We start from the raw sequence: 27,576 nt of genomic DNA, 5'->3' as shown, positions 1-27,576 counted from the left end.
ATCGATACCGAACTTAGTGCGGACACCCGATCGGCATAGTCCGCTGCAGCTCAGATCTCCTGAGCTCAAACGCTTCGCCAGCCTCAGCCTCCCAGTAACTTGGATTACAGGCGCGCGCCACCGCACCCGGCGAGAAATAGTCTCGCTCATAGGGCTTTTGACTTGGACAAACGTGACGTCATCAAGCAGCAAACTGGAGTGGCATCTAGTGGCGAGAAATAACACTGCAGCTGCTAAAGAGATGAAGGCTGAGTTTGTTAAAGTTCTGGATATCGAACTTCATCTATTCATTCATATATTCATTTGTATATATTTGTATTTGTCCTAATGCCATTCTATTTATTCTTGTAGCACAACCTTATCAAATAGGTTACCACACATTCAGTTAAAGGTTATCTGAAAATGTATATGGTAAAAAATGTCCACATTCTGTGAAGTTTATAATGAAGAAATCACATTCAGAGATCCCTTAGGGAAAAAACCTCTTTGAATGTTTATAAGAAGTGTATTCTCTATCAGTTTAGCTCCTGTTTCTAAATGACAAAAGTGTCTGCCTGTATCTATGCAAAGAAAATATCAGGCGTTTATAGATTCATACTGAAATGACAGTAAATGTCATATTGCAGAACAGATGAAGGCATGTAGAGCCCTACTGATGTATTGGTCAGTCTGATAAGACAGTAAAGACATTCAAAGTTTCACATCCGCCCCATCTATTTACAATGTTCAAATGAAGGCTATGTATGTGTACTGTCCCAAACAGTTCATATCTTGCTTGTGTTGTTTTAAATGCAATAACAGTATATGATGATGTTTTGTTATAAGACTAATCAATTGTGATGTTAATCAATAAATAATGACTAGTGTTGGGTTAACATTACTGAGGTGCAATATACTGAGTAAAAATCTTGGCATAGTACATGTCAGCAGTTCATGCTGCTGATGAAGAATGATACATAATAACTAAAGTGGACCATTGACAGACAAATGAAAACCACAAGATCACCTAAAGAGTTTATTTTAGCATCATGACAGTTGTTACTGACAACTAAAATCAAAAGGAAAAGTAGTGGAATGAATCAGGTCAATACAATCATCATGAAATATGACATGTTCTGTAAAAGTGATGCTGATGATAAATGCACTTTCATTTGGCACCTACAGTTATTAACACCCAGGAGCTTGCAGCTTCTTGTACGTGATAGACAGAAATAAAGAATCTAAAAAGGAATAATGGGGACCTCAGCCCCTTTCTGTAAATGCAACTGACGAGAGAGAAGAAGCACAGCAGTGACGAACAAGACATTTATGGAACATTGTTTTTTACAGTTCTTGCTACCAGTGATAGTAAAGCTGTCGACAGGTTGGAAGGGATTTACACTTAGAGGCTTCGAAACACATTGTAATGCCACTTAACAGACGCTAAAAGCAATACAAAACTGGAATGACGTTTTTTAAAACAGCGGGATATGTTCATTAATTTCCTGCTCTGCATGAACTTTGTTCACCCGAGCAATTGTGATCACATTAGCCACTTCACCAAAGCACCTTTTCTAATAGAGCCACTGAGTTGGCACATTGTACACACAGATTACAGAGAACTGAAGCCCCAATAAAGAACATGAAGAAAATCAGATGAGAAATGTGTAAACACTTTACATATTAACTAACAAAGTCCACTAAACATTATGTAAACAATGATAAATGTTAGTCCATTTCAACTTTTGTTCTATACAGCGTAGATTACATTTGATCTATTTGATTACAATAGGCTATTGAAGATAAAGAATATTAGTAAATGTTCAGAATACTTAATTTCATGTACATAATATAAAAAGTGACATCGTCATAATTGTTTATGTTTATTTTGTGCAAAATGCTTTAGTAAACTATAATTTGGCATTTATGAGAAACCTTAAAACAATTGTTTAAAAAAAAGAAAATCATATATGGATTTACAGAGCCCCTTGGAAATAAAATAAAATCTCCACACAATGTTTGAAGTCGTGCTCAAGCTTCCACTCAAACATTCCTCTATACCTAATACTGTGCAAAAGTGATGGGTTCAGCAAGTGCAAGCAGCTCGGCCAAATCAACCATCTATCAAGTTCTGCATGATTCTAGGTAACACCGGCTGACAATATCTGAAGCTTCAACCAATGTCGAGTTAACCCACGAGGCTAAAAAAAAAAAGTAAAAATGAAGGCATCAGATTATTTCTGAAGGCAGTATGAGCGACTGTGCCTCAAAACGGAAGCTGGAAACACCGCTGGTATCCTGCTAAGAGATTTACTGACTTGGCACATGAGTAGCATGAAACACAGAGGAACACTCTAACAGTATAAAAACATGACATTTTGGTATATAGCCAAGCCTAACATTGATAATCATCATCATATAAGTAAGCAGTTGAATAGTCTACAGGTCAAATTCAACACATTCACGGGTATCCCGGTCATTTTGAGAACTCTCCATGTCCAGTTCTGCTGTATTATTATCACTAGTGCCAGGTCTAACTAAACATTTGGCTCTCGGGTTGGAAAGGAACATGCAGCCACCTGGGGAATGATCCAAAATCTAGCAGGTATTTCCTCATGTAGTTTATAATATATTAATTTACTTTGTACCTCATGAATTAAACTGCATTAAAAGAACTTTACACACACCGTCTATGAAACAGTTATCCATGTGAATGAAAAAGAATTGGTCAGTAACATATGAAAAAAACATACCTATTGCGTACCTGTAGCTTCACATGCTATTTACTGTATGTTGCCACATGTCTTATAGATAGGGACAGAGTGTCAATTGAATATGCTGATGTAACTAAAAATACAAATCAAGATTTAAGAGTCTAAAAGAAAAGGACACAGATTAAATGAGAGCTTAAGGCGGCAATTTTTCTCCAGGAAGAAGCTACAATCTTGCAGAATCGGAGGCGTGTGTGGCCCGCTTGGCTCGGCTCAGCTCAGCTTGTAATCTTTGTCCTCCGGGTCGCTGACGGTGGAGCGACGAGGGGAGGAGGGGGAGTCGGGGGTTACAGGTCGTCATCCCCGATTCCCTCGAAAGCATAGTTGCCATGGAAATCATTGCCGCTGATATCATTTGCCGAGTTTGAGGCGCTGATCCCCCGGAGAGACACAGAGTTCAGCTTGGTCTAAATGGAATAATAAAAGTTTAATTAACACTGGTCTGACATTGATTTATTCGAAACGGTTTAAGGTTCTGGGAATACATTCTCTGCATGTTCTGTGCTATACTTCACAACAAAAAAGGTAGAAAATACTCACTGAGAGTTTGACGATTTGTTCCCGGTTCGGGTCAGGGGAGTCCTGCAGATAAAAAAACAACATCATAAACAAATGATCTTGAAATCTACACAAGGTGCAAATTCAAACTCATGGCACGCTATCCCAGTGCTCACCAGTAGAGGGGGAGATTTCACATTTTGCTGGCTCTCTGAACGGTGGATGGAGCCGTTGTGTCGTTTCCTCAGCATCTGGATGGACAGCAGAAGTGAAGAATACAGATATTAGTGAATGTTTACATCACAAAGTTTGCTTTCTGTTTACATGTTGTGATTACAGCACTGCAATCCAATGACCTATAATCTCCACAATTGCCAAAAAAAAACAGCAAGTAAAGTAAACCTAATTTAACTACCATACAGATGCTAAATAAAGTGTTTTTATAATGTTAAAGATCATGTCATATTTAGGAAAGGTGAGTTTATATCAAATGCAAATCTATGTGTACATTAATGTAATCAAATTGAAAATGATGTGGTCATGTTGATTTATAAGGAAACGAGTGCAGTTGTGAAGTACAGTATATTATAATCTTAACACAAACCTTTTTAATACTGCCGCCCGACTTCTTCACCATTAACTCGTCCACCATAGACTGAAGGCAGATACTCATCATGATAGCCTGAAAACACAAACAAATGTTAATACAATCTGGAAAAATTAAACCAAATTAAAAAAGGGACAGTTCACCCAAAATTCAACATAGATATTTTTGATATTACCTGTAGAGCTATTTATCAATCTAGAGTGTGGCACTCAGATTGTGTGCTTAAATTGCACCAAAGAAAATATAACAAGCAATTTCTCTTTCCTAAAATTATGAGCATTCTTATGTAGAAACCATTTTAAATGACTATATAAGATTATATCTCAGATATTGAGGAAGACATTCTTATTTATGTCAGTCACAAGCCTCTTGACCACGAGTAGACGCAAACTTTATCAGATTTTCTAGTTCCTTTATATTGGAGAGAAGTCAAACCGATATCTTCAGCACTCCCACCAAAACAGTGTTAATGAGAAATAGCAGTGTAAAAATACCACATTTTTAACTGTCCCTTCATGTACACAAAATATTTTCTTAAACAGCAACACAAATTCTCTCTGGTCATACTAATCACACCAATGTAATGCTGTACTCTCTGGTTGTTGCCTCCACGTTGACCCCGTCAGTTCGTACCTGCTGACTGGTGATGGTGACCCACTGCAGGCGGTCCTTGCTCATCAGATACTCGAAGGCGAGCTCCAGTTTGACGTCACATTTGGACGAGCTGCAGGGAGTGGTGGTGCCGTTGGCTATCGGGACTTGCTGCAGATTTGAACAGAAAGATAGAGAGTTATGACTTGGTGTTTGTGTGGTATCATCATCCTCCTGCAAACATATCTATTGAAACACAACTTCAGTATTCAAGTTAGTCTTCTTGAGTTTAAAGTGCATGAAAAGGAAATAAAGAAAATATATTTCTTCCCAGATATTCCACTTGCAATCTTAAGTGGAGGATAGGAATGTGATTCTACTACAAGACTAAAGTACAAACACAGCTGAATCACATTTTCTATCCTCCATCTCTCTCGTTAAATGCCTTTTTTTAAGATCGTGTCATTACCAATGGCAGTCAGACAAATCTTAAGAAGATGCAAGCTAAAGGCTTAACAGGGGCGCAAAGAAAGAAAGAAAGAAATATGAAGAATCACAGAATCTTTCAATCCTGAAGGAGCACGAAAAGTTCATAGAGGCATACAGTTTCCCTGGAGACAAGCCCTCATTCCTCATTCATGGAGCCTGTTCTCTTTACGGAAAAGATTCCCTCCGGGCCAGAAACTAGCTGTACCTCCCATACTGTCCACACACACACAGAAGATAACACACACACGCTAACTGTTTATACATGCTCTTCCGGATGAAGAATCAACTGCGAGGGGGGTTGGTTTGAAGAGTTTGTTGGAAAGGAAAGGGCTCATTAAAATGACTTTGAGAATAAACTCAGGAATCAACTGGACAGCGATCACACGAGCCACGATGGATTTGAAATTTGAAATGTGTTGCCATGATCTCTGAGCAAATGAACTTCCGGAGACTCATAAACGCTTCTGTGATAAATGTAATGACTGTGCCGCTCCAACAGTAATGCAATACAAAAGTGAACTATTTTCCCCATCTCCATGTAAATGAGTTCTCTCTAGCGTCTGTAAATGCTCGTCTTTCAAACGCTGGCTGAATTAATGTGTAGAGCTGCATGTAATGCCTTCCTCAGCGATTTACAGAAGTGAAAATACATTGTTCAGACTTCGAAGGAACTGTCTGTTCTCAAGACGACTTGTCTGGGTGAAAGCGGAAAAGAAATTCAAGACGGATCAACTCTGTGGGGCATTATGGTGTGAATTTGAGCCGTTTGTAGTTGGCCATTAGGGATATTTCCATTTATTAGACAAGGAATTTGCTCTAGATTTCACATCAGCTACACTTATAATAAACAGATAGTCTAAAACTGCAATCTTAGAGTTAAATTACTCTGTCACTTAGAAACATTATCAATTTAAAAGGGTAATCCAGTGATTCAATAACGCACTTCTGTAAGGGTTAGGGACTCGTTAAAGTGTGTGTAAGATATGTTCACTTCAAAACCCACAGCACCACTTTTTAACACTGACTTTGTAGACAACTAATGTAGTTTAAAGTCCAAGCTGAGATAACCTTGAACACATCACAGTTATTTTCTCAGAATTTAAAAGCCCAGAGGACATTATAAATGTATTTCTGCGTAGTACTCCCCATGATGAGGGAAATGATCTGAAACATCTGAAATTGGGGAAATGCGTTCATTTGAAACCTCATCAGTTTTTCGCAAACAAATGCCTGGCTGTCTAACTAATTAAGTCTACCGTTTATGAAATGTTTATGAAATTAAAAAAACTGTATTGATTAATCACTCTGTCGAACCTATGATGTGTAGACCCCTTCAATCAATCACTGTCATCTGCTGAGTCGAGCGTGACAGGTCCAGACCTCATCTCTTGTTTACTAATCATTACAGTTACTAGGTGACCCTCTAAAGTAGCCAAATGCGTCAAACATAAGACTTCTCATGTGAAACAACTATCTTTTCTTTCCCCCAAAATCTCTAAAGGTTTTATTTGCAAGAGTCTGTTCATTTCTTGCTGTTAGTGGAGATGTACAGATGTATAAATGGGTAGGTTTTTTTCCCTCCTGCAGGCCATCACACTCCCTTCTCTCAATGGACTGTTATCAGTTAGACTGGAGGATGCTGCTGTGTGTGTGTGTGTGTGTGTGTGTGTGTGTGTGTGTGTGTGTGTGTGTGTGTGTGTGTGTGTGTGTGTGTGTGTGTGTGTGTGTGGCTGCCGATCGATGCAGCGCTCTCCTTGTGTGGGCTGCGTGTTCGGGTAATTGGACTGATGAAGATGAATGGTGTGGAGGTCAGCACTTTTAGAGAGCCGTAGGAGTAAAAAACGAATGCTTGGCAGGACTCAAGACATTTGTTTCTGCTGCAGTGGTGAGAGGAAGTTTGTAAACAGGGACAGGAGACGCTTGTTGGTTTGAAATGGACTCCAGCCAAAGCTGCTGCTTCTCTACTCTGCCAGCTCGTAGTCTCCTAATAACATGGGAGGGATTCCAATTCGGAGATACAGGCCCGCTTGAAGGTGAATTCCCTCCTCCTCACTGTCACGCACAGACAATGCCACTTACAGAAGACGTGACTCGCCAACACCTCATGCGCGTGACCTTGAAGCTTCCCTCCTTCATCTGTTCGTTGGGCAGCTTGACGTGGAAGTTGAGCTCGTTGTTGCCCGCACTGACGATGACCTGGCAGCCCTTCTCCGGGAAGTCTGTGATGCACGGGTCGAACTTGATATAGCCGTAATATTTGAGAGTCTGGCCTAGATGGATGAACTGAGGGGACAAAAACATACAAAACCATTTTTAGATGACTAACTTTTCTAAAGAAACCAATTCTCTTGAGAAAATGAGTTCTCTGGATTGGTGTGATTAAACATTCATATCAGGGGACGAACTATGCCAACTGCATGACAGAATGACTAGACGCATTATTATCTACGGTCTAAAGATGTATGCTTGGACGAAGATATTGATGAGTATTAGCAGGACTGAAGTGAGGCAGAACCACGGAGAGGCTTACTTCTTTCTTGGATCCTTTCTCCTGCAGTGATTTCAGCTGCCTGTGCTGATCCTTGTTGACGAGTATCCAGCCTCGCTCAATGTCAGACACTGTCTGGTGAAGCAAAAACAAACAACTAAAGTTCATATTTCTGTTCAGATGCACTAAACATAGCAGGGTTTTGAGTTTCCTTTTGTACACATGGGAGAAACCAAACCCTAATCCTTTCACGTAAACAGTGCAGGTAACACAGAAACACTATTTATGTCTCATTGATTTCGTCTGCTACACTCAGCCCCCAAAAATGCTTAATACAACAGAACAGGTTGCCGCGGAAAAGGGAATACGCTCTTAAAAGGATCAGAGAAAAGCTAAGAGGTACAGGGTTGGAGGTCTTTTGCAAAGTCAAAACAAGCTGACATCACAATCAGATAATGGAGGGACCCGGGGGAGGGACAAAAGCTTTTGGCAGCCCAGGATGAAGCTGTGCTTGATTTTGTTTTCCTGGTGTGATGCTGGCAACAGACAAGCTCAATAAAACATATCAGATGAAAGATGGAAACAAATCCAATCACATATAATATAAATGTTCTGTTTGGTCTCAAAATGTCATAAAAACATAATTTTTAAGAGCCTTTCTGCAGCTGGAGTTGTGTCTGGTTTACGGACATTCTGAAACCTCTTACCTGGGCGTATAGCAAATTCAGGCCGACTCTGTTGTCCATGACGTCGGCGTCGTACGACATGTCCCAGTAGCTGCAGGAAGAAAAGGCACCGTCACGCATTACAAATCTATTTTCTAATTTAAATGAGTAATTACAAAGTGGCAGAGGGAAAATTGCAGATTTGTTAGAGTGACTTAAAGAGTCTGACTCCATGAAAATACAATCATATTTGGTTATTTACCACAAGTAACATATAGTAACATGTGATTCTGTCTGCACATGTCCTGTGAAAACAATACAAAATAAAACATTTCTTACTTCTTTTGGTTGAATAAAAAAAGGTCTACTTTCAGCTTTGTCACAATGCATTTTCACATATCCTTTTTTCTTGTTTACTTACTACTCCTGTAGTGTATCCGGAAAAAAATAAAATAATATAATTTAATCTGTGAAGTGAGTAGACTAAATTCAAGTCACTTAATGTCAGTGACATACGATAGCATTTTAAGAGCATTTAATTCAAAGCCTATTTCCTATAGATGTTGAAGGACAGTCGGTCTCCCAGTGAGATTGTATAGAGTTTATAGGGCAGGGGGCTCCTGCTGGCACTTCTATGCATGGAGAGGTGTGAGCAGCGGAGGGCAGCCTGAGTAGAGCGTGACGTTGAACGCAATGCATGAATTTAGTTCATGGAGAGGGCTTAGAACTGAGAACATGAGTGTAAATGACCCAAATCTGAGAAACATATATTCAGGCTATATTTTGCAATTCAAGATACTTTGGCTTTCGATGCTGTTGCTTATTATATCTTAAACCCTGTAAGGGAAATGCCTTTATTTAACTAACAGTGGTTTCATACATGCATTTAAAATGATTGTTGTCCAAGTTAGCTGGCTAGAATCGCATTGCATTGATCAATTTAACTTGTGGTAATTGCATGACAAAGGGGCTGTGAGTGGATGGAGAAGTTATTCAAGTGGATGTGAAGCATGCTGCCTGACAACATCAGCCATTTAAAGTAGGTAACAAGAGAGAAAGGGGGGGGGGGGGGGGGGGGTAGAAGTGAAAGATGTGTTGGAGATAAGCAATTTTATATTGCTGCTTTAGTTTCAGTTAAGCCCCTGCTAAGAAATAAGTTCATTATTTTAAATTCCCTTAATGTTCATTAGCCCAACCTCATGCATTATAAATGTACAAGCACATATTACACCTGACCTTAAAAAAAAAAAAAAAAGGCCACTACTATTCATATGCCTGCTTTTATTTCATAAATACTTACACATGCGCACAAGTTATGTAAATTCACTGGAAAATTCATTTCAAGCGTGCACTTTTAGCCAAGAAGGGCTTTTTAATTCATTTTGACCTGATCCTCCCCTGGACCTCATACACTGGGAGTCTGCTTTTCCTCCACCTCCACTTGTTAGTTCTACAATTCCCTGCTGCTCTACACTCTGCACAGAAACTAGGTCAGGAGTACTCAGACTTTCCTTGAGGCAGAAAGAAAGTAAACATCCTGTGTACCTCAGTCAGCGGGAGACATGGTGACGAAAGAACAGACACACAAGGAAGTAGAAAAATGTTATGTTGAGGAGGGGAGCAGCCACTAACTTCAGGCTACATTACCATGCAGTGTTTGTGTGGGTGGCCCACCCAGGAACATTTTTCATATCCTGTATTTTGTGTGACACGGAGCTCTTGATGACAGAAGCCCATTTCCAGGCAAAGGAGTGCATTTTCATCTGTACTGTAACTGTAAAGCTTTTCCTAAAATAAATAAATGAACCATAAAAAAAACAAGGAGGGGATTTTACTGTAAGACCTAAGAAACGGTTGTTTAAATACACCATGTGTGCTCTGCTGGTGGTTAGTTGGTTAGTTTAATACTGAAATGTAAAGAATGAGTCATGTTTCATACAACTTGGGATGCTTTGTGTGTGAAACAAAGGTTTTAAAACAGTTCTCAAGTCTTGATGGCGCCACCCACCCTCCTTGCTCCATTGTAGCCACCTTCAAATCCATTTTCAACACTGAACAGTCCTCATGAAAGAAATACTTTTTACATTGTTTAATGTTTACATTTGTTAAGAGACTATATCGGATGTTAAATTTGGTGGTGGTTGAATTTCATGGGAATTTTTGAGGCTGTTCATTTCTCTTCACTCTTTCAAGCTATGTCGAGTCATCAAACATATCTGATATTTTTTAGGCTGTTTATCTGTCAAAGATCATTGAAGAAACGTTTAAATATAATGGGAGTAAATTAGTCAACTGATAAAAGGATGACAAATAAAGAAGCTATAAGCTGAACGATATTAGCCAAAATCTCTAGCTAGATAAATCCTCATGACTAAATGTAAGTACAAACCCATTTTTACATCAGTAAGTGACGTTTATTATCCATTAACTTTCCTGTTTTTTCTTTCCAGTTTACTGATACTTGGCAGATAGCTTTTTTGTTTGTTGGTTAAACTTCTGGTTATTGTAGGCTATTGTCAGTTTACAGACAGTAATTGAAGATTGCAATGAGAGTACACTTAGATTGCAATTAAGATGAAAAAGTATGTGTATTGTCAACTACTTTGCTGCAGTAACAGCAGATTTAAGCCTGACTTTGCAAATGCACCACCTTTCTTTTCATGCTGACTATTATCCTTGGCAAAATAAATTGTAAACTCCAGTCTCTTTTGCAAATTAGCTGCCACTTTGTAGAAGACGGTGAAGTTAGATAAGCTTCCCGTGGCTGTTGCTCTGAGACATTAGGAACGAGTGCCTCACTGCAGATAAGGACTGAAATAAGAAACACCCAGAATTCAAATAGACTGGTTGACTGATTCAAATTATACCAAGTCAGCAGATGTGGTAATGTGCTGCTTACCAAAACAGAAATATCTGCCCTGCTTCTTTTCAGGATTAGATAAATAACACATGGGGACAATGAATCACTGCTATCATTACAGGACAGTGCTCTGGGAAGAACATGCGAGCAGGTGGTGGGTACCTTTTCCGTAGGAGTATGTGAAACTCAGAGCTCCGCAAGCTGGTAATGGATACATAAGGCAGCTCAAACTCCTGCAGCTTCCGCACAACTGAGAGGGAACAAAACAGGAAGAAAGAAAGAAAGAGAGAGAGTAAGGAAGTGCAGCTCCAAGGACATTCTGATAATGATGGTAACAACAAACAACGAGGGATTGGAGAACTCCATCTGGATAGGTCCCAGAGGGAAACAAACTTAGTGTGTGTAAGTGTGTGTTTGAGTATTCAAATGTGAAGGAAAAAAAGTAACAGCCTGTAAGTGTGTGTGTGTGTGTGTGTGTGTGTGTGTGTGTGTGTGTGTGTCTAATCTGCAGCTGTTTCAGTGCGGCCTGTTCCCTGAGGAGAGTGAAGGAGATCTCAGGTACTTTCTAATGCTGCTGCTGTGTGTTCAGGCATCAATAAATGTGCAAAACACCACAAATCTGATGACTAAACAGCACTTTAATTTGCCATTAGGGTGTAAAAGTCTGTTTACTCCTTTATGGGCAGAGATGTTGTGTACAGGAACAGAAACATATGCTGGTTGGTTTGATGTTGGATATCTCTGTAGGAATAAAAAAAAAAAACAGATACAAACTGAATGCTTAAAATGTTTTTGGAACATTGGCAGGCGGACTAAATCGTCAAAACAACCCTAAAATGCAGATAAGAAGACTGTGATTTCAGACCGCATGCTGGTTCTTCTTGACATGTCTATGCATATTTTACAGGACACATTGATTTGCCCACAGATGTCTGGAGAATGAATGCCTGTCAGAGAGGAATTGAATTATTCTCGCCATCCTGTTATGTCAACACACCCACTGGCAGTTTTGTTTGATCCGCAGCCTGCTGTTCCGGATTTATTCTGGTAGTCGCGTCGTATTCAACACATGGGCCGTTTTCTTATACCACTCAAGAGTTTCGGATTTATACTGTGCCAAGACAATACAACATGCCTGCAATATTTACAGATTCCTCCAAGTTCACCTGGCACCATTTCTCAGCCTGCAATGGATTTGGCGTGAGGAGAGGGGAAGGATTTGGCAGATGAAGGACGAGAGAGGAGACTCTTTGGGACTTGGGGGGGGGGGGGGGGGGGGGGGGGGGGGGGAGATTTGACCTGACAGGGTTGTGATGAAATGGAAAAAAAGGGATTGGAAAGTGAAATATTCTGAAGTGGAAAGCTTTGTGCCTGTGCTACTGTGATGTTGCTTTTGACAACAAATGCAGATGTTACTACTATGATTTGCATTCACACAGTTAAAAGCAAGTGCATACCAACACATATGTCAGCAGCTTCTGAATGCTGGAATGAAGAGTTAGGAGGGTGTAATTCAATTGGCACAGAAGATGACATGATAGAAAGTGACTTGAGACCACAAATGGTGCTTGAAGATGTTAAGTATTCTTCACCTTTCTAGCTGGGACACTGGCAGACAAAGAGCAAAGTTGAACTAAGTCCGGAAGTTTGGAACAAGTTAAAAATAATGGTAACACGTGGCCAGCTGGACTGCATTGCCAAAAACAAGATGCTTCAGATGTTGTATAAAATGGGCATTTAAAGAGTAAGCAAATACAGGTGGGTGTCATACAACCAAATAGTATTTATTTTTCATCAACCCATTTGAGCCTCCCTAAGTTGTTTGGTTTTTGATTCTGTTGCTGTAGCATTGAAGTTACCCAAAGGCATTCATAAAGTATCTAACTATCTATTTTTTCTGTCCGCCTCTATGTTTTTATGCAATACTTACATTCTTAATGGCACAAGACTGTGGTAGCACACGTTTTGGTGGAAATAAATCAAGGATAACATTTGGTTCTTACACTTTAATGTTTGTAGTGCAAACGTTGCTAAAATTGTTGAACCCTCATAGAGTATTTTTGTAAAAATGACTTAATTTAGTAGAAGTTAGTCTGCAAACACTGCACACAGCCTGGTAAGCTCTCACTGAGCCTCTGAAGAGTTCATAAATAAATGATGTATTCAAGTGAGAGATAGAGAAGGAACTCCGATACAGGAAGCCACTCTGGGCAAAGCCGCTTCCTTTTTAATTAAACTACAGTTTAAATCCAAACTGTGAGACGGATAAACGGAGCTGCTGGATTGTTGCCAGAGCTAAATCTTAACGTCTTATTTTGAAGAATTTAGAGAGAAAAAACACTAACATCAACAGCATGACAATACAGCACATAATTCCCTTTGGTTAACCAATAAGTTGTTTTTCAGTTCAACCTATAACATGGAATAGCTTTTTATTCTATGTCCTAGTTCCTGTTTCTCTGTAAGAATACTACGGTGTGTTTGGTGAGTCTTCTGAGAGTGGTCCTTGGCTCGGCTGATAAGGTAGTTAAAACCTTCATTATTTACCAAATCTTGTTTATCAAAGCACATTTAGTTTACTTTGATAAGCAAGATTTGGTTTCCAGCTGTAGTGTGCAAAAAAGAAAAGAAAACCTGAAGCCCTTGAGATGCCTTTTCAGTCATTTGTGAAAATAAATTCCAGGGTGACTCTAAATAATCAACGGATGATCAAATGTTTCCTTGAAACCTTTGTTGAGACTTACATGTTAACCCTCCATCCACACCCTCACGGACGAGGAAGAGACTGAAGTAACCAACAAGGTCTTCTGGAAGGTCGAGCTTAGTTGCAACAGCCTGCAGAAACATACCACAGAGAGGGAAGAGAGAGAATTAAAACATGAAGGTGAAAGTGTTTGAAGACAGATAGGATTTAAGCTCAGTATTCAGTAGATACAAAACTGAAATAAAACAGAATCATACTTTGCCATCTTAAAAAAATATCAAGCAACTCCCTCGTACTTTTCTACACCCTCTGTCTATTTTGTGAAAGTGTTAGCCCTTTTTAATAAATAAATTAACAGTCATGATAATAAGGGTTTCAATTCAATGTCCTACTCCTCATCATTTGTTTTGGCCAATCAGATTGATCCTTTCAAAGCAGTCTGTATATGTCCTTCTATTATACAACCAAGCAACTCTATAGTCAAAGATTTGAAATGAATGAAGATTAAGGGAACAGTGTGTTGCAATGTAAAACAAGTCCATTCATCCAGAGCCTTTGGTTTAAAAAATACACAACAAATAATAAACAAAACATTTACAATCATATTTTGAGTGTTATGATGTTGAGTTGTAATTGTATTATTTCTTCTGGTTTGTGATTACAGTCCTTTTTATGCTTCGACCCCTTTTTCAACTTCTGCAGGTCCACCGCAAAAAGTAAATGTTGCAAAATAAAAGTGAAACTGTTTCATGACAACACACAGTGCAACAAACTGACATCTCTGGTTATAAAACACACACTGTCAACCATTGAGAAACTCTACAGAAGTGTGTTAAGAGCCATGCTGTGGTAAACAGATGTAAACTGTAGTTACACTTTCACTAGAGCACTTTAAAAACACACTAGGTTTACAGCCAAGAGCAGAAAAAGGACATCCTGATAAAACAGCAGCTTGTTTACTGTGCCTGCTGTTCTGTGTGTGTTTATTTTGGTCAATAAAGAGCAGAGTTGAAGAGGAAGTACAAAAAAGTTGGTCATCGTCACTATCTGACCTAAAAAAAGAAGAAATTTAAGGAATTGGAACTGGTGTCTGCTTCTCTTTTGTTTGTACACCCTGACTTAGTGTTGTGATTTTTGACGACTTTGTCTGTGAGCACTGTTACAAACAGCAGAGATCAAACTGCAAAGGTAGATAACACACAGTGTTTAAAGTTTCACATGATGTTCCCTTGTCAAGATGTCAGCACAAAATAAACATTATTATGGTATCTCTATGTACTAAAGACAAGTATTTACTATATATACACGTTCCTCTTTTATACTAAAGGGACGGTTGAGATGTTTAGAAGAGGTATTTATCCATATTAGTCAGGGCCTTATCTAGAGTAGATGTCAGTTGGCTCGCCCCCAGTTTTGGAAAACAGACTGATCCCTCTTTCAACTTTTTATTTGATTTGTTTTATTATTTGCTCCTTATAGCATTGTGAAGCACCTTGAGATGACGTTGTTTTTAAAGTGTGCTGTATAAATGTATTAGTTATTTATTATTTCAGTACAGCAGCAAACACCGGGTTTTCCCCAATGGTGTTTGGTTGATTTGGCCAGAGCTTAAATAGTATCTTCCCTACTCGTAGCAAAGGGCTGTCGGTCTAGAATGTAAAGCTGTAAAATAATGAAAGATACTGTAAACTTAGACTTATATACATTTTACTTACAGTAGGTTGGCTTCTTTTAGGCAGATACAATATATTTAGCTGATGTCACCATACACAGCAGTACATTGCTTCAGTTCTGTGCAGTATTTCCTTTGTACCTCTCCAAACTTAGGCATGCTGACTCTTATTAAATGTAGATAATTCAATAGCTATAGATAGCTACCTTATACAATTACACCTCAAGACACCTGAACTATCCCTTTAAAAAGGGGTTCATCTGTTTATAGAACTGGATAGAAACATTGGGCCATGTTGCACTTTGGCCGCACCTTTAAAGGTAGGGTAGGTAAGTTTGAGAAACCGGCTCGAGATCGCTAGAATTTGAAAATACACAACCGGAGAAAATCTGCCACTTCCTTATAGAGCCCCTCCTCCAACACACACGAACGCGCACATGACCAATGAGGGCACGAGATAAGTTTGTGCACAGATGGAAGGCTGACAGGCAGGTAGGCCATCCAGTTATTTTAGCCGGGCCGGCTAAAATGATTGGTCGTGCTTTTTACAGTACTACGGCTTCCACAGATGACATTTCTTTATGGATTCTTTGTCAAAGCACTTAAGATATTCATTGCTATCGGGATGTTAAGAGCATTCCATGGAATATAACAAAAAGTGTATCTCGAGCCGGTTTCTCAAACTTACCTACCCCACCTTTAACACACTTGTTTTCTTATTTATTTTCAATCTCTACAAATTATAAACCGTGTGGAGTGCTGGCTGAAAACAGTTTTCTTAAACAGAGTACACTCAGACACTCACATCCAGGACGTCCTCCGTCTGATCTGAGGTCAGAATGTTGACTGTGACCTTCTGACCGTTGGAGAGGCAGATGTCTAGAGCGACTTCTTCTGTGGGAATCTGCTGCGTCTCCTGTGGGAACCACACAAAACAAACAGGCTTTCCTTCAGCTTCACGGGTCATCTACGTGTTTTCATTCCTGTCAGTCGACAACAAAATCACACTGAGTCGGAAGAAATACGGACTGTTCAAAGACGAGACCATTTTCCAGTGGAGATAAAAACCAACGAGATGATCTGCCCAGTCAATCGTTTTCATAGAGAAAAGTTAATTCAAGCGCAAAACAGGAATATAAAAGTATGTTTGATTTCAGTCAGACAGGGAATACACAAAATAAGAGATGGTCTACCGTATAAAACCCCTTTTTAGCAGCACGCAAATCAGGTCTGACTGTTGATTGGTGCAGTTAGTTGGTGATTTGACGCATAATCAAATAATTAGCACTTTGATGAAAAGGGTTCGTGCTAAGGCTTTTGCAATTTTGTATTCACGTCCTCAGTGTCATCCCTGGAGCCGGAACTATTATCATTTAATTAATTCCATTATTTTGCAGATTACTATCTTGATTAATTGTCTAAAAAGATTATCCCCATTTCTCAGGGACCAAATGATGTCTTGTTTTTTTCTAACCAACAGTTCAATACCAGAGACATTTATTTTACAATTAAAAAAAAAAACAAGGACATTTTATAAGCTGGACACTGAAAAACGGAAAGAGGGCCAAAACGTTTTGAAGACTATCATGATTGCTTCAGATACATTTTAAGTCTATATTAACCAATTAAATAATCAACATATTATTGCAGTCTCTTTATTCACTCCTCTCAGCTCACACAGAAATTAACGAGTGTATTCATTAGTTGCTGCTGCTGTCTGTGTATCTGTATCTGTGTGTGCGTTAGTGTGTGTTCATTCTTTAACTGAACAAGGCCGACAATGAAAAAAACACAAAATCAATGAATAACAAAGCAAGAAAAATAAACCGGCAAACCCTATGAATATTTCAAGACTCTAAATAACAGCTTCTGAGCTGATCATAAGAAATGGATGACCCAGCTTCTGTCCCCACCACCACCACTGCAAAATCATCTCTCATCTTCCCTGTTCCCTCAGCGGGGGGTCTTCCAAGTACATCCCTGCCTCTAAAGGTGCGATGAAACGACAACACCGGGAGGTAACTCATCTACTCATCTATTATTCTGCACCTGCTGTACATGAGGCTGGGGGGGGGAGAGAGAGAGTCAAACACAGACTCTAATGAGAGAGGAGGACAGGGGAGGAAGAACAGAGAGGGTGTGACGTGGCTGCTGACAGATGAGTGTGGCCATGAAGGTTATTGGATTAAAATCCTCCTGGCGATGCGGGTCACAGCTTGAATGATGACGAACTCGCCTGGCTACCAATTCTGAATAATTAATTGACACACTGAAATAATCCTTCCATCAGGCAGCCAATAATAGTCTATCTGCCAGCTCATAGACCTATTGTGAACCCGGAAATGTTGAGTACCCCAACGTTTTTTGTTAGAAATGTATAGTACGAGTCCCGAGCACATAGAAACTGCCGGATGCTAACTTGCATATCTTGGACAATTTGCTAAACTAGCATAAAAATTAGCATATGCAGACAATATTTTTAAAATTGCTTGGCCGATTTGGACAATTATGGAGTGGTTTTGGAGGTTTTTCAGGATGTTGAATCAGTTTCGGACATTTCCAGGATAAAAAAAATGGCTGTTTTAACCCGAAAGTGACAATTTTGTATTCCTGGTGGGCTGATTAAGATGAAGTTTGGGTCGATTTCTTTCATTTTGGATCCTAAAAATGTCCTTCAACATCCTGAATTTTCTCAAAAACCACCCCAAAATTGTCCAAATTGGCCAAGCCATTTGCTAGCTATTGTCCTCATCTGCTAGTTGATGCTAATTAATGCAATTTATGTTTACATTTCTATCATAAAACTTTGGGGTACATTTCCGGGTTCACAATGCTGGCAAGTAAGACCATAAAGCTTGTGTCTTACAGCATCGTCCACTTTAGTCTTGTTAGAACAGCAGAAAAAGCTTTTTGGCAAATCTGGGGGGCTGACTCATTAGATGGCTTATTTTTTATGATATAATCTCTCCAAAGGATCCAGCGCCCACACACTCTGTTTATATTTGGGCCTTCCTTTTCATCTCTGACAAACTGAATCTGACACATCGAACCAACTTGCTTTACGAGAATAATAATAATAAATGTAATTTATATAGCGCTTCTCATCTGCCAAGACAAATCTCGAAGCGCTTGAGAAGATCTTACACAACCCGAGATAAGAGTACAACATGCTGCCTGTAACGGCGTCAAACGGTAAGAACACAGCTACCTCACTCCACCGCATTACCAAAAGCAATGACTAGTCATGCAGAAATAACTGCATCATCCTTTTGGTTTAAGGAGCACGCCCTGACACAGCCTGTTGACCACAGTGAAGCAACACGTAGAGTTGCTTCACAGTAATGCAAGTAGAGAAGAAACACTAACCTGCTGGGCTTTCCTTAAGAAACTGTTGAACAATTCACTGGCTCCGAGCAAGGGATCCTGACGCACTGTAAAAAAGCACATAAAACATAATAATTATTATGAAGGGATATTTATGGTTTTAATTGATAACGCAGCTTTGTTATCATGAATCTCCTCAGGGGAAGCAATTTCCCAATTCTTATCACACACCTTTATTATGTTCCTTTGAAATGGGTTTGGCCTTTCAAAACACTTACCAAGGCAATTTAGCTTAAATACAGATTACTTTTTTTTTCTTTCTGGCTCAGGTTAAATGAACTGTTAATGATTAAAAGCAAGTAATGTATTCCTCAGATTTGGTACACAAAAGACGAAATGAACCACTTATCTGAACTCATGCTCATGTATTTTAGTTCGCTATTGAGGGAGCATTACATTTGTATGACACTGTAAGACTATAAAATGACTGTGTGTGGGTGTGGGTGTGTGTGTGTGTGTGTGTGTGTGTGTGTGTGTGTGTCCTTTTTATAAAAGCAAATTAGTCCAACCCTTTGACACAATGTCAGAGATCTGAGCCATCTGCGTCACAGCAGATTGTGTTTGTGGCAGTTCATTTTCCATAACTATGTTAGAAGCCATGATGTAACCAAGTGAAGTGGTGGCCAAGAACACCCTGTGTGCGTATGCTCCCAGACTATGAGCAAATACACACTTGAACAACGCTTCCTTGTTCTGCTGTAACGGCCAGTGCTTGAGAGGATTAAAACTAACCCTCTGCATCTGCTGCCAGTTCCATTTATTTGTGTGTGTTTATGCATAAGTTCACCCTTTGACCTGTTTACAAAATTGAGGAAATATGCTGAGAAACCTCACAGATCAGGATAAAAATAACTCCAATTGGGCTCTGGAACGTGTAAGGCTTTCACAAGGAAAGCTTTAAAGCTGTCAAAAGGAATGTTTACAAAACATAATAACTAGTCTCATGATACAATTATTCGTTCTAAACTACAATTCACAGAGAAGCTAAGTATGTATCCCTGGAGGTGGCACATCAACACTGGAGAATCCAAACCCATTAAACTTTTAAAAACTCTAAAAGGTCTGAAATCCTGAGTGGGGGATTTTTTTCCTTCAGGTGTGTCAGCATAGCTCTGTCTAGTGAGGCTTTGGCTCCGATCCTCAGCTCTTTAGTGAAACACGTTAATGCTTTTATGTGGCGTTAAAAGACCACGATATGGCTGGATTCCCCGCAGCTACAGAGCTAACCTACTCAGACACAAACATTTCAATGACATTGTGTTTGTGCTGTGTTTGTGCTGTGTACTGCAATGAAGAAAAGAATGGTAGCTGAATTAAAAACTGACGAAAACAACCACATTGTAGCTGGAATTTAAATTCCACCAGAAATGAAGTGAAATGCAATACAAGCCATCTGTAAGAAGTCCATTCTGCATGAATAACTTACCAGCCTGCATGTATTTCTCCAGCTGCTCTCGTCTCTGTTCCACCTCAGCAGGAGTCAGAGTGAAGATCTTCTTTGGAGGGAAAGCAGGTACCACGTTGCTGCCATATTCTTTCTTTATCTGTTGGTACAAAACACACGTTTGGAGGTGAGGGTGGCTATACAACCTGAGCTTTTTCTCTATTTTTGTGAAGAGTCAAGATGGTTGAGTTCATTTGTATTTGAATTGAGACCATGTGTGAAGAGTTTATATGATTAAACTTCAGTGGAGAGCAGCAGTCTCTTAAATGAAAGAGTCTTGGATTCATTTTTCCAGGAGGTACATCCATGCTGTTTGATATGAATCACAGGTTTATTTTAAGCCCCGTTTCAATGACTAGCTGGTGGAGTTTCCGTGCAATACACACTCACAAACACACACAGACGGACACATCTGGAACCCTGAACGTCTTCCAAGTTGACTTTGTCTTCCAGCTTCTTGACTCATTTCTTCCCATTTAAAAAAAAAAATCATCCTAGAGCTGGTAGCTTTGAACCGAGTAAGTCTTTAACTGAGCCCTCACAGTCAGATCTAAAAATCACACATTCAATGAGGTTTCAATTGAACCTGTATGTCACTGCATGCGAAAGCTCCACTCATCATTAAGAATTCACAAAGACATATTTTTCTCTCGCTATAAAACCTTCAGGTCCTGCACTTATGGGATGGTGGGGGGGGGGGGGGCTGCACAGCGGGTGCTGGAGGAGGAGAGGTGATTTTGATCCCTTCATACTGCCCTTTGTATTTTCAGTACACCAGAGCGAGCACCAGTCACACATACAAATCAGCTCTCATAGCCACAGAAACAAAGCAACGGTTACAGATGAGTCAGATTACCAACATTTGAAATGAATAAGCACTCGTACGGCTTCTTTTTAGCAGAACTCTTCTTGTTTTCACTGTTTCTTTTAAGCTCTGGTAGAAGTGTGACCTTGTTACAGATCTTTATATAACAGAAAACAACAGTTACAACAATCTACATTCAATTCTTTTCAGCATTAACTGGGTAATCACCAGATAGTTTTGGGGTCTTGCGTGCTCCACAGGAAGCCCCCCTGGGTCGATTTGAGTGTGACTTCTTACCACCCTGTTGCCAGGCAACGGCAACTGTCAGACTAGATAGCAACGACTTGAGGACAGAGATAGCAAAGTTTGGCCTTTGCTTATTTATTAATGTATGAAAACAGGACACTGGGCACTTCTATAATGCAGTATATGCTGTGGCATACAGAGAGCTCACAGGAAGTCAGCTAGAAGTCCAGCAAATAAATCCATCTCTTACAGAAATGTGAATATTTCTCTCAAGTCAAGCAATTTCACAAGTCAGTCAATTTTCAATTAAAGCATTACACACAACAAGTGGATGCTGAACTCCTTGATGAATAACAGCACTGACAAATAGCTCCAGCTCTCTGTGAGGCTTCCCTGAGGCAGAGACTATAAAATGCTTCAGAGCAGGCAACTCAACACTGTCCAACAACATTTCTCTCTCAGATTAAGTTGCTTTTCCGAGCAGGTGAACCAAGAGAAAGGCCAGGGACATTCCTTCCATGTCGCCCGCCCCCTCTAACCTCCTTCCACAATGCTGCCTATTTACATGCAATAGTTTGGACCCAAGTAATAACAGCAAAAGACTTCAAGCCACCGTGGTCGTGATTCAAAGTGACGGGAGGCCGGAGTATCGACCGAGCGCTACAAAAGACGAGAGAAAGGTCACACAGGGTGGATGTGTTGGCATTTAAACAGCGTCCACACAAGCAGACTAGTCTCTTCTGGTCTGACGCACACTAACATCGCTGGGTTTCTTGTGATGGCTGAGGCCTTACCTGTTCGTGGAGGCCCAGAAGTTGACTGTAGCGTACCCGACAGTGCAGCACGCCGTTCACATGGATGTTGTAGGCCTGTGGGATAGAGAAAGTCAAATGTGAGAAGAGAGACTGGACAAAAATCTGGTGTCGACCCGTCTGAAAAGCTTGGCAAAACAATAAACTATATAGAGATAGGCGTTGATTGACTTAAAAAGGAAATATAGATATTACATTGTCTTTGAATATGGGGTTAAATAAATATAAAACTTGTCATTGCATCACGCCAAAGTGACTGTACTTTATTCAGAGGCATTTCCCAGGTTATAAAGTCATTGCAGAAATAAAACCAACCATAAAACAGTTAACTTCCTATACCTTGAACACAAGATAAGTTCCCTCACAACTCAATCTTAATCCATTTCATCTCTCTGTTTTCTCACTCTTCCTTTTTCAATTTATCATTTCATTGAGCTAATAAATGAAGTGTGAATAGGATTATATTAAACCCTACTGACTTTACAATCAAAACAGTTTCTCTTCATACTGCAGACGCTGAGCGAAGATCACATGGGGAATCTTTAATCCTTTCCCTTAGACACCCCTTTGTTTGTTTTTACAGACAGAGAAAGCGGAAATCTCTGAAAAGTCCTCCGCCAAAAACCACTACTTCGAATCAGGAGTTGAAATATCTGCTTGCCATTGTGTTTCCAACGTCAGATGCCTCAATAAGCTCTGAAAATGATACTATCCTACACAAATAACAAAGTGATACTTCAGTTATGTCCTCGGGAAGAGAGAAATATCCCCAAACACAGGATCGCTTACAGAACAGAACTCTTGAACTCTAAAAGAATGTTGTGAGTTTCACAAGGTACCACAAGCCTGTTAACTGTTATTCCTCTTCCCTTTTTCTGATAAAATCCCTAAAAAGAAACATGAAACAGAAATGCCTCCACCGCAGAATCTATTGACGATAACTCATGCAGAAAGCCTGCCAAGAGGGCTTCGGTAAACATATTGTGATTGAAAACAATCAGTGGCTGCTATCGCCTCCTGAAGATGATTAATCCTATTTTCTTCTTTTTGCTTGTTATAAGTACATATTGCTGATTTTTTTATGGAAGAAATAGAAATAAACTAATATTGTCTTGTGGTTGTAAGGCTCTGACAAGCATTCAGTTGCAGTTTACATCCGTGTCCGTCCAAAATAAATGTGCCAGATGTAAGGAAATTCCAACAAGGCACTTCTGATATATTATCTTCACAAGAATAAGATGGATGCGAGGTCACAGTGACCTTATTTAGGTTCTTCCTAAAGTCCAAGTGGTAAAAAAAATGTGAAGAAATTCCCTGCATGCGTTCCTAAGTGATAGGGTTCACAAGAATGGGAAGAACGTACGGACAATCAGAAAACATAGTGCCTCCGGCTACAGTAAATAAAACTGCTATTTTGTTATTTACAATAATACTTGCTCTTTCATTTCCAGAGACATCAGCTTCCTGAGAAACATTACTGAACAAACTGTTGCAGGCACTTGCTGTTGCTGACCTACAAAACCAATCGGCAGCTAAACAAAGTGCAAAGTGAAACTTCTAGAGGGAAAGAGGATAGCTGAAGGATCTGGAGGGAGGCCAACAAATTCACTGAAAGATGTGTGTGTAGGCAGTATCCAGGCAGGAAGGAAGAATGAGTATGCAGAATGTTTTTGGCTCTCTTTGATAACAGAACAAAATATCCCTACGTTTTTTGTGAATCGCAAGCAGTTTAGCTCAGGGACAATACAAACACTATTATCTATTGCTCTTTCGTACACTTTTTAATCCCAGTCTAAATCTCTTTGTGAGGCCAAAGACATTTTTTATTGAAAAACAAAACTAGAATTCAACAGGGCTTTACGTTTTTGACCTGATAAAGATATTCAATAGGTCTACTTCTAGCTTTGTAGTCTGGAGTTACTTCACAAGCCTTACTCTTTTCGTGATTGCAAGTGTCTACACTAGTGCCTTTCACAAAATATAACAACATACGGTACGTGTGGGGGAAAGCTATTTCAGTCAAAGGAATTCTAATACATGTTTATTTGACACTTTTTAAGAATAACCTCTGAGTCACTCAGTTTATATCGCATGCTGTTGAGTATAAACTCCAAATATTACAAACATTTAAAAGGGGGCAAATAAACTTGTTAATCTGAGTCCTGACCTGCTCCTCGTCCAAAGTAAATGAGTCATGACCACTTCAAGCTGCACCAAAGTCTATTTTACACACCCACAAACACTATGTGAACCACAGAGGAAGATACAAGAGGAAGTATGAGCACTGAAACATTTAAAAGATATGTCTGTGCTTGCACCATGTTTAAAAAATCTGCAGCACTTGTTATTGCAAAAAGGCAGTGTGCAAACTCGGCAGATTCTGTGGCTTACTGGTTCCAAGGTACATATCCCATCTCTCAGCATTATAATCAAGCAAAGTCCCTTCCTGTCTGCTGGGGACAGGAAGGTCGCTGTGAGAGTCACAGGGCTGCCAGCAGAGGTGAACACAAATTGTTTTGATTTTAAGTTCCCACTGCGGCACAGGGTCAACATGTAGAAAATGGCACCATGACATTTTAATTTTGGCATCTATTAGTTGAGATTTTAAATACAAATGTTTTTGTTTTTTTGCAGAACAATACAGTATGGATGAAACATGAATTATATTACTTTAAATTATATTTTGGGATATAAAATCTGTTTTTTTAATACTTCGAGACAATAGATATAACTTTGTTTTTATCCAAAGCTAATTTTGACTTTCGTGAAGCAGCAGGGACACTGAACACACCGACACGTTCAATAATAATTCAAATTTTAGTTTCCTCTTTAGAGCAAACTGAGAGCAGCCTGTGTGATGTCACATGGAAATCAGATGCTACAGATGTTATTTCAAACCATCTGGTGAATATCAGAGTTTGTGCATTCTATAAAACCTCTGATACAATTGATTTTTTAATGTAATTGTGGACCTTATATTCAAAAACGGATCTAAGATGATTTGTTTTTGTAGTGGTTGTTCATATTATATCAATAATTGACAGGAAATGCACTTGATCCCAAGCCGTCCAAGCTGTTTCCTGGCAACGTAATGACTTTTGTTCAGGTCTAGTTTATAGGAATATACACACGGACACCAACTTTTTAGCGCCACAGACCTGGATTTGATAAGATTAAGCTTTAGAGACCGCCATGTGAAAAGACTTTGTTTGTTAGATATGATTAAGACCAGAGTTCTATATTTAGCTTAACTTGCTTGATCAGCATTAACTACAGTTGAGTGAAAACCTACGACCACAAAAGTCACTCTCCTCACTTCTATAGGGCATTAAATAAAGAAAATCAATGATTGTCTATTTTCTAGGGACCCCTGGAACTCTTCAAATAAGTCATGGGGGTCCTCTGACCTAAGGTTTAGAACAACTGAGCTAACATTCAAGCAACACAAGAAAATAAGATAATATTTTGACTTGTGAGAAATTGTTTTAAAAAAGAATGCCAAGCATGGGCAGTTTATCCTGACCGTAGACTGTAAAAAGATCCTGACTTACTGTGACTGGTATTAAAGTGTTATATCTGTTAGATAGATAAACACAACTTTACACTGTTTTAGATCTATGATGCTTCACCACAGCAATCATTACACAACCTTAATAACTTATACTCTCAGAACATAACAAGGCATGTCTGCCAATGTCCCAAGGCAATGAAACTAGGACCTTTTAAACACAATGGCAAGAGAATCAAATGAAAGAAACACACAATGGGAGCCTGCTGCGCAACAACTCTATGCTGTTAGTTTGGGGACTTGACAATAATGTTAAAGAATTGTGGCAGTAAACAAGAAGGAGGTTATGATATGATGTAATGGGGGCATTTGTCAAATCTCTGAGAGGATTTATCATGACTCAAACCTGTAAAAAAAAAAAAGGACTCTTGTGTCTGAGGTGATGAACCAGAGTCTCTTCAGGTGGTTTTGAAACTAAATGACAACATGTCAATTATGGCCAACAACATAGCAATCAACATTATGGAGCCACATTACAACATCAACCAGATAAATACCAACAATAGTGTTGAATCATGATGAAGAACAGGGGTTACTGTCCTAATGATACATTCAATGGCCTCACATAATCACATTTCATCTAGGAAGAATGTATAAGAGGTGGAAAATACTTTTACTCAACTTCTTTTAAAACCCTTTCCCTTTAAATCTCTAAAACAAGTGTCTGGGGAGTATACTTATGAAACACAGTAATTGTATTTATGAAACAAATAAGCATTTTGTAGTCTAACTATAGATGATTTAAAAGGGAAATCATGTTTTTACTGCATTAGACACTGGCAGTGGTTTGGCCGGTGGTGATGCACCAGTGTTGATACTATGATATATTTTACAACAGTAAACATCAGCACTCTTGCTGCATTGACATTAGCCCAACCTGTGGCCAGCGTTTACAGCTAGGTGAAAGCAGGTAAAACAAAACCACATATTATCATGCTCACCACATAGGTTGATCCATTTTCTCCCGAGCGAACCTCCGTTTCGGGTATGGAAAAATGCATTTTAGCTCGAAACACAGCCTGCTGCCTGAGTCCTTGAACGCCACTGCAGCTTTCCGATGGAGAAGAAGACACCACAGTTCCCCACAAAGTCTCTGCAGTGACTGTCGGCGGTGACTACAGAGGAGGAGGAGGCTTCACACGGTTTATCCACTTGTTTGTAAGTCCGTAAAGAGCTGCCAGGCTGGAGGAGGCTGCTGAGTTAATATCTGTCCAACAACTCATGTACCAACTAGCATTCGCATAAAACTTCTCCCACGTCAGTGTCAAACTTTTCCCACTGCTGTCCCCGCAGCAGCCATGTTGCAAGTGTTAAGTAATTGCACCTCCGTTTTTGGCGTTAAAATATCCTCTTCCCTAGTTTAAAAAAAATGTTTGATAGCTTAAAACCACCTACTGTAATATTTGAGTTTCAACGTGTACAGGTAACTGTTTTCATGAGCGTAACCAGATGAAGTTTCGGGATAAAAGGTGCAGTTGCTTCCTGCAAACCTCACAGCGTCGCAGAGCCGATGGCAAAACCTCTCCAAATATGAGGGGAGACAGTTGCACTTTTGTGGTTTGGCTTGCTTTTTCTGCCTCCTATATTTGCTGATGAAAAATCAATGCGACGAGGGAGGAAACTCATAGATAAAATGTGATAAAATCGCAGAGAAAGCAGATGTACCAGGGCCGTCAAGCCATTATGTGTTCAGTGTATCTAGTGGCCCATCAAGAGGCATTGCAACAATCCTTATGGGCGAAACCATCTCGGTTTCAGCCGGGGGTGGTTCATATTACGCGGGTAAGGAATAAAGAGCACACTAGCATAATTTCCAACACATATTTTACAATTGATGAAATACCTGTATAATATAACGTTTTAAATATAAAAAACATGTTTTATTATTTATTTTGAATCTCGTAAAAATATTCTTACTAGAAGTCCCAATTGTATTTGGTGCATCCCAAAGTGACAGTGAAAGCGCAGTCAAAATTCATTAGTCAGAAAAAAT

The 27,576-nt window shown here is 39.5% G+C and overlaps 1 protein-coding gene across 1 annotated transcript; it reads right to left on the bottom strand.

Moving 5' to 3' along the window:
- Positions 1 to 1,001: 1,001 nt before the first annotated feature.
- Positions 1,002 to 27,282, bottom strand: snx17 (sorting nexin 17). The gene is made up of 15 exons (XM_034144203.1): positions 26,525 to 27,282; positions 21,998 to 22,072; positions 20,135 to 20,252; positions 18,691 to 18,755; positions 16,130 to 16,240; positions 13,693 to 13,783; positions 11,111 to 11,198; positions 8,131 to 8,200; positions 7,466 to 7,558; positions 7,015 to 7,218; positions 4,489 to 4,617; positions 3,853 to 3,930; positions 3,425 to 3,499; positions 3,291 to 3,332; positions 1,002 to 3,157 (listed from the first exon to the last, which is right to left on the bottom strand). Exons 1-15 carry the CDS (start codon positions 26,582 to 26,584, stop codon positions 3,038 to 3,040), a joined length of 1,419 nt encoding a protein of 472 aa, XP_034000094.1. The 5' UTR covers positions 26,585 to 27,282; the 3' UTR covers positions 1,002 to 3,037.
- Between the last annotated feature and the right edge of the window lie 294 nt (positions 27,283 to 27,576).

This window comes from Trematomus bernacchii, unplaced genomic scaffold (genome assembly GCF_902827165.1).
Source record: "Trematomus bernacchii unplaced genomic scaffold, fTreBer1.1, whole genome shotgun sequence".
Classification (NCBI taxonomy): domain Eukaryota; kingdom Metazoa; phylum Chordata; class Actinopteri; order Perciformes; family Nototheniidae; genus Trematomus; species Trematomus bernacchii.
Note: the sequence above shows the minus strand (reverse complement) of the source record. Positions and strands in the feature narration are given on the sequence as shown.

Bases quoted from the DNA above. Each gene is read 5' to 3' on its own strand.
- snx17 (XM_034144203.1), bottom strand. From the start codon at position 26,584: ATGCATTTTTCCATACCCGAAACGGAGGTTCGCTCGGGAGAAAATGGA. The intron at 16,241-18,690 runs GTTAGTGTTTCT...TGGTTCCCACAG, and splicing joins TCTTAAGGAAAGCCCAGCAG to GAGACGCAGCAGATTCCCAC. The intron at 11,199-13,692 runs GTAAGTCTCAAC...GTTCCCTCTCAG, and splicing joins TGTGGATGGAGGGTTAACAT to TTGTGCGGAAGCTGCAGGAG.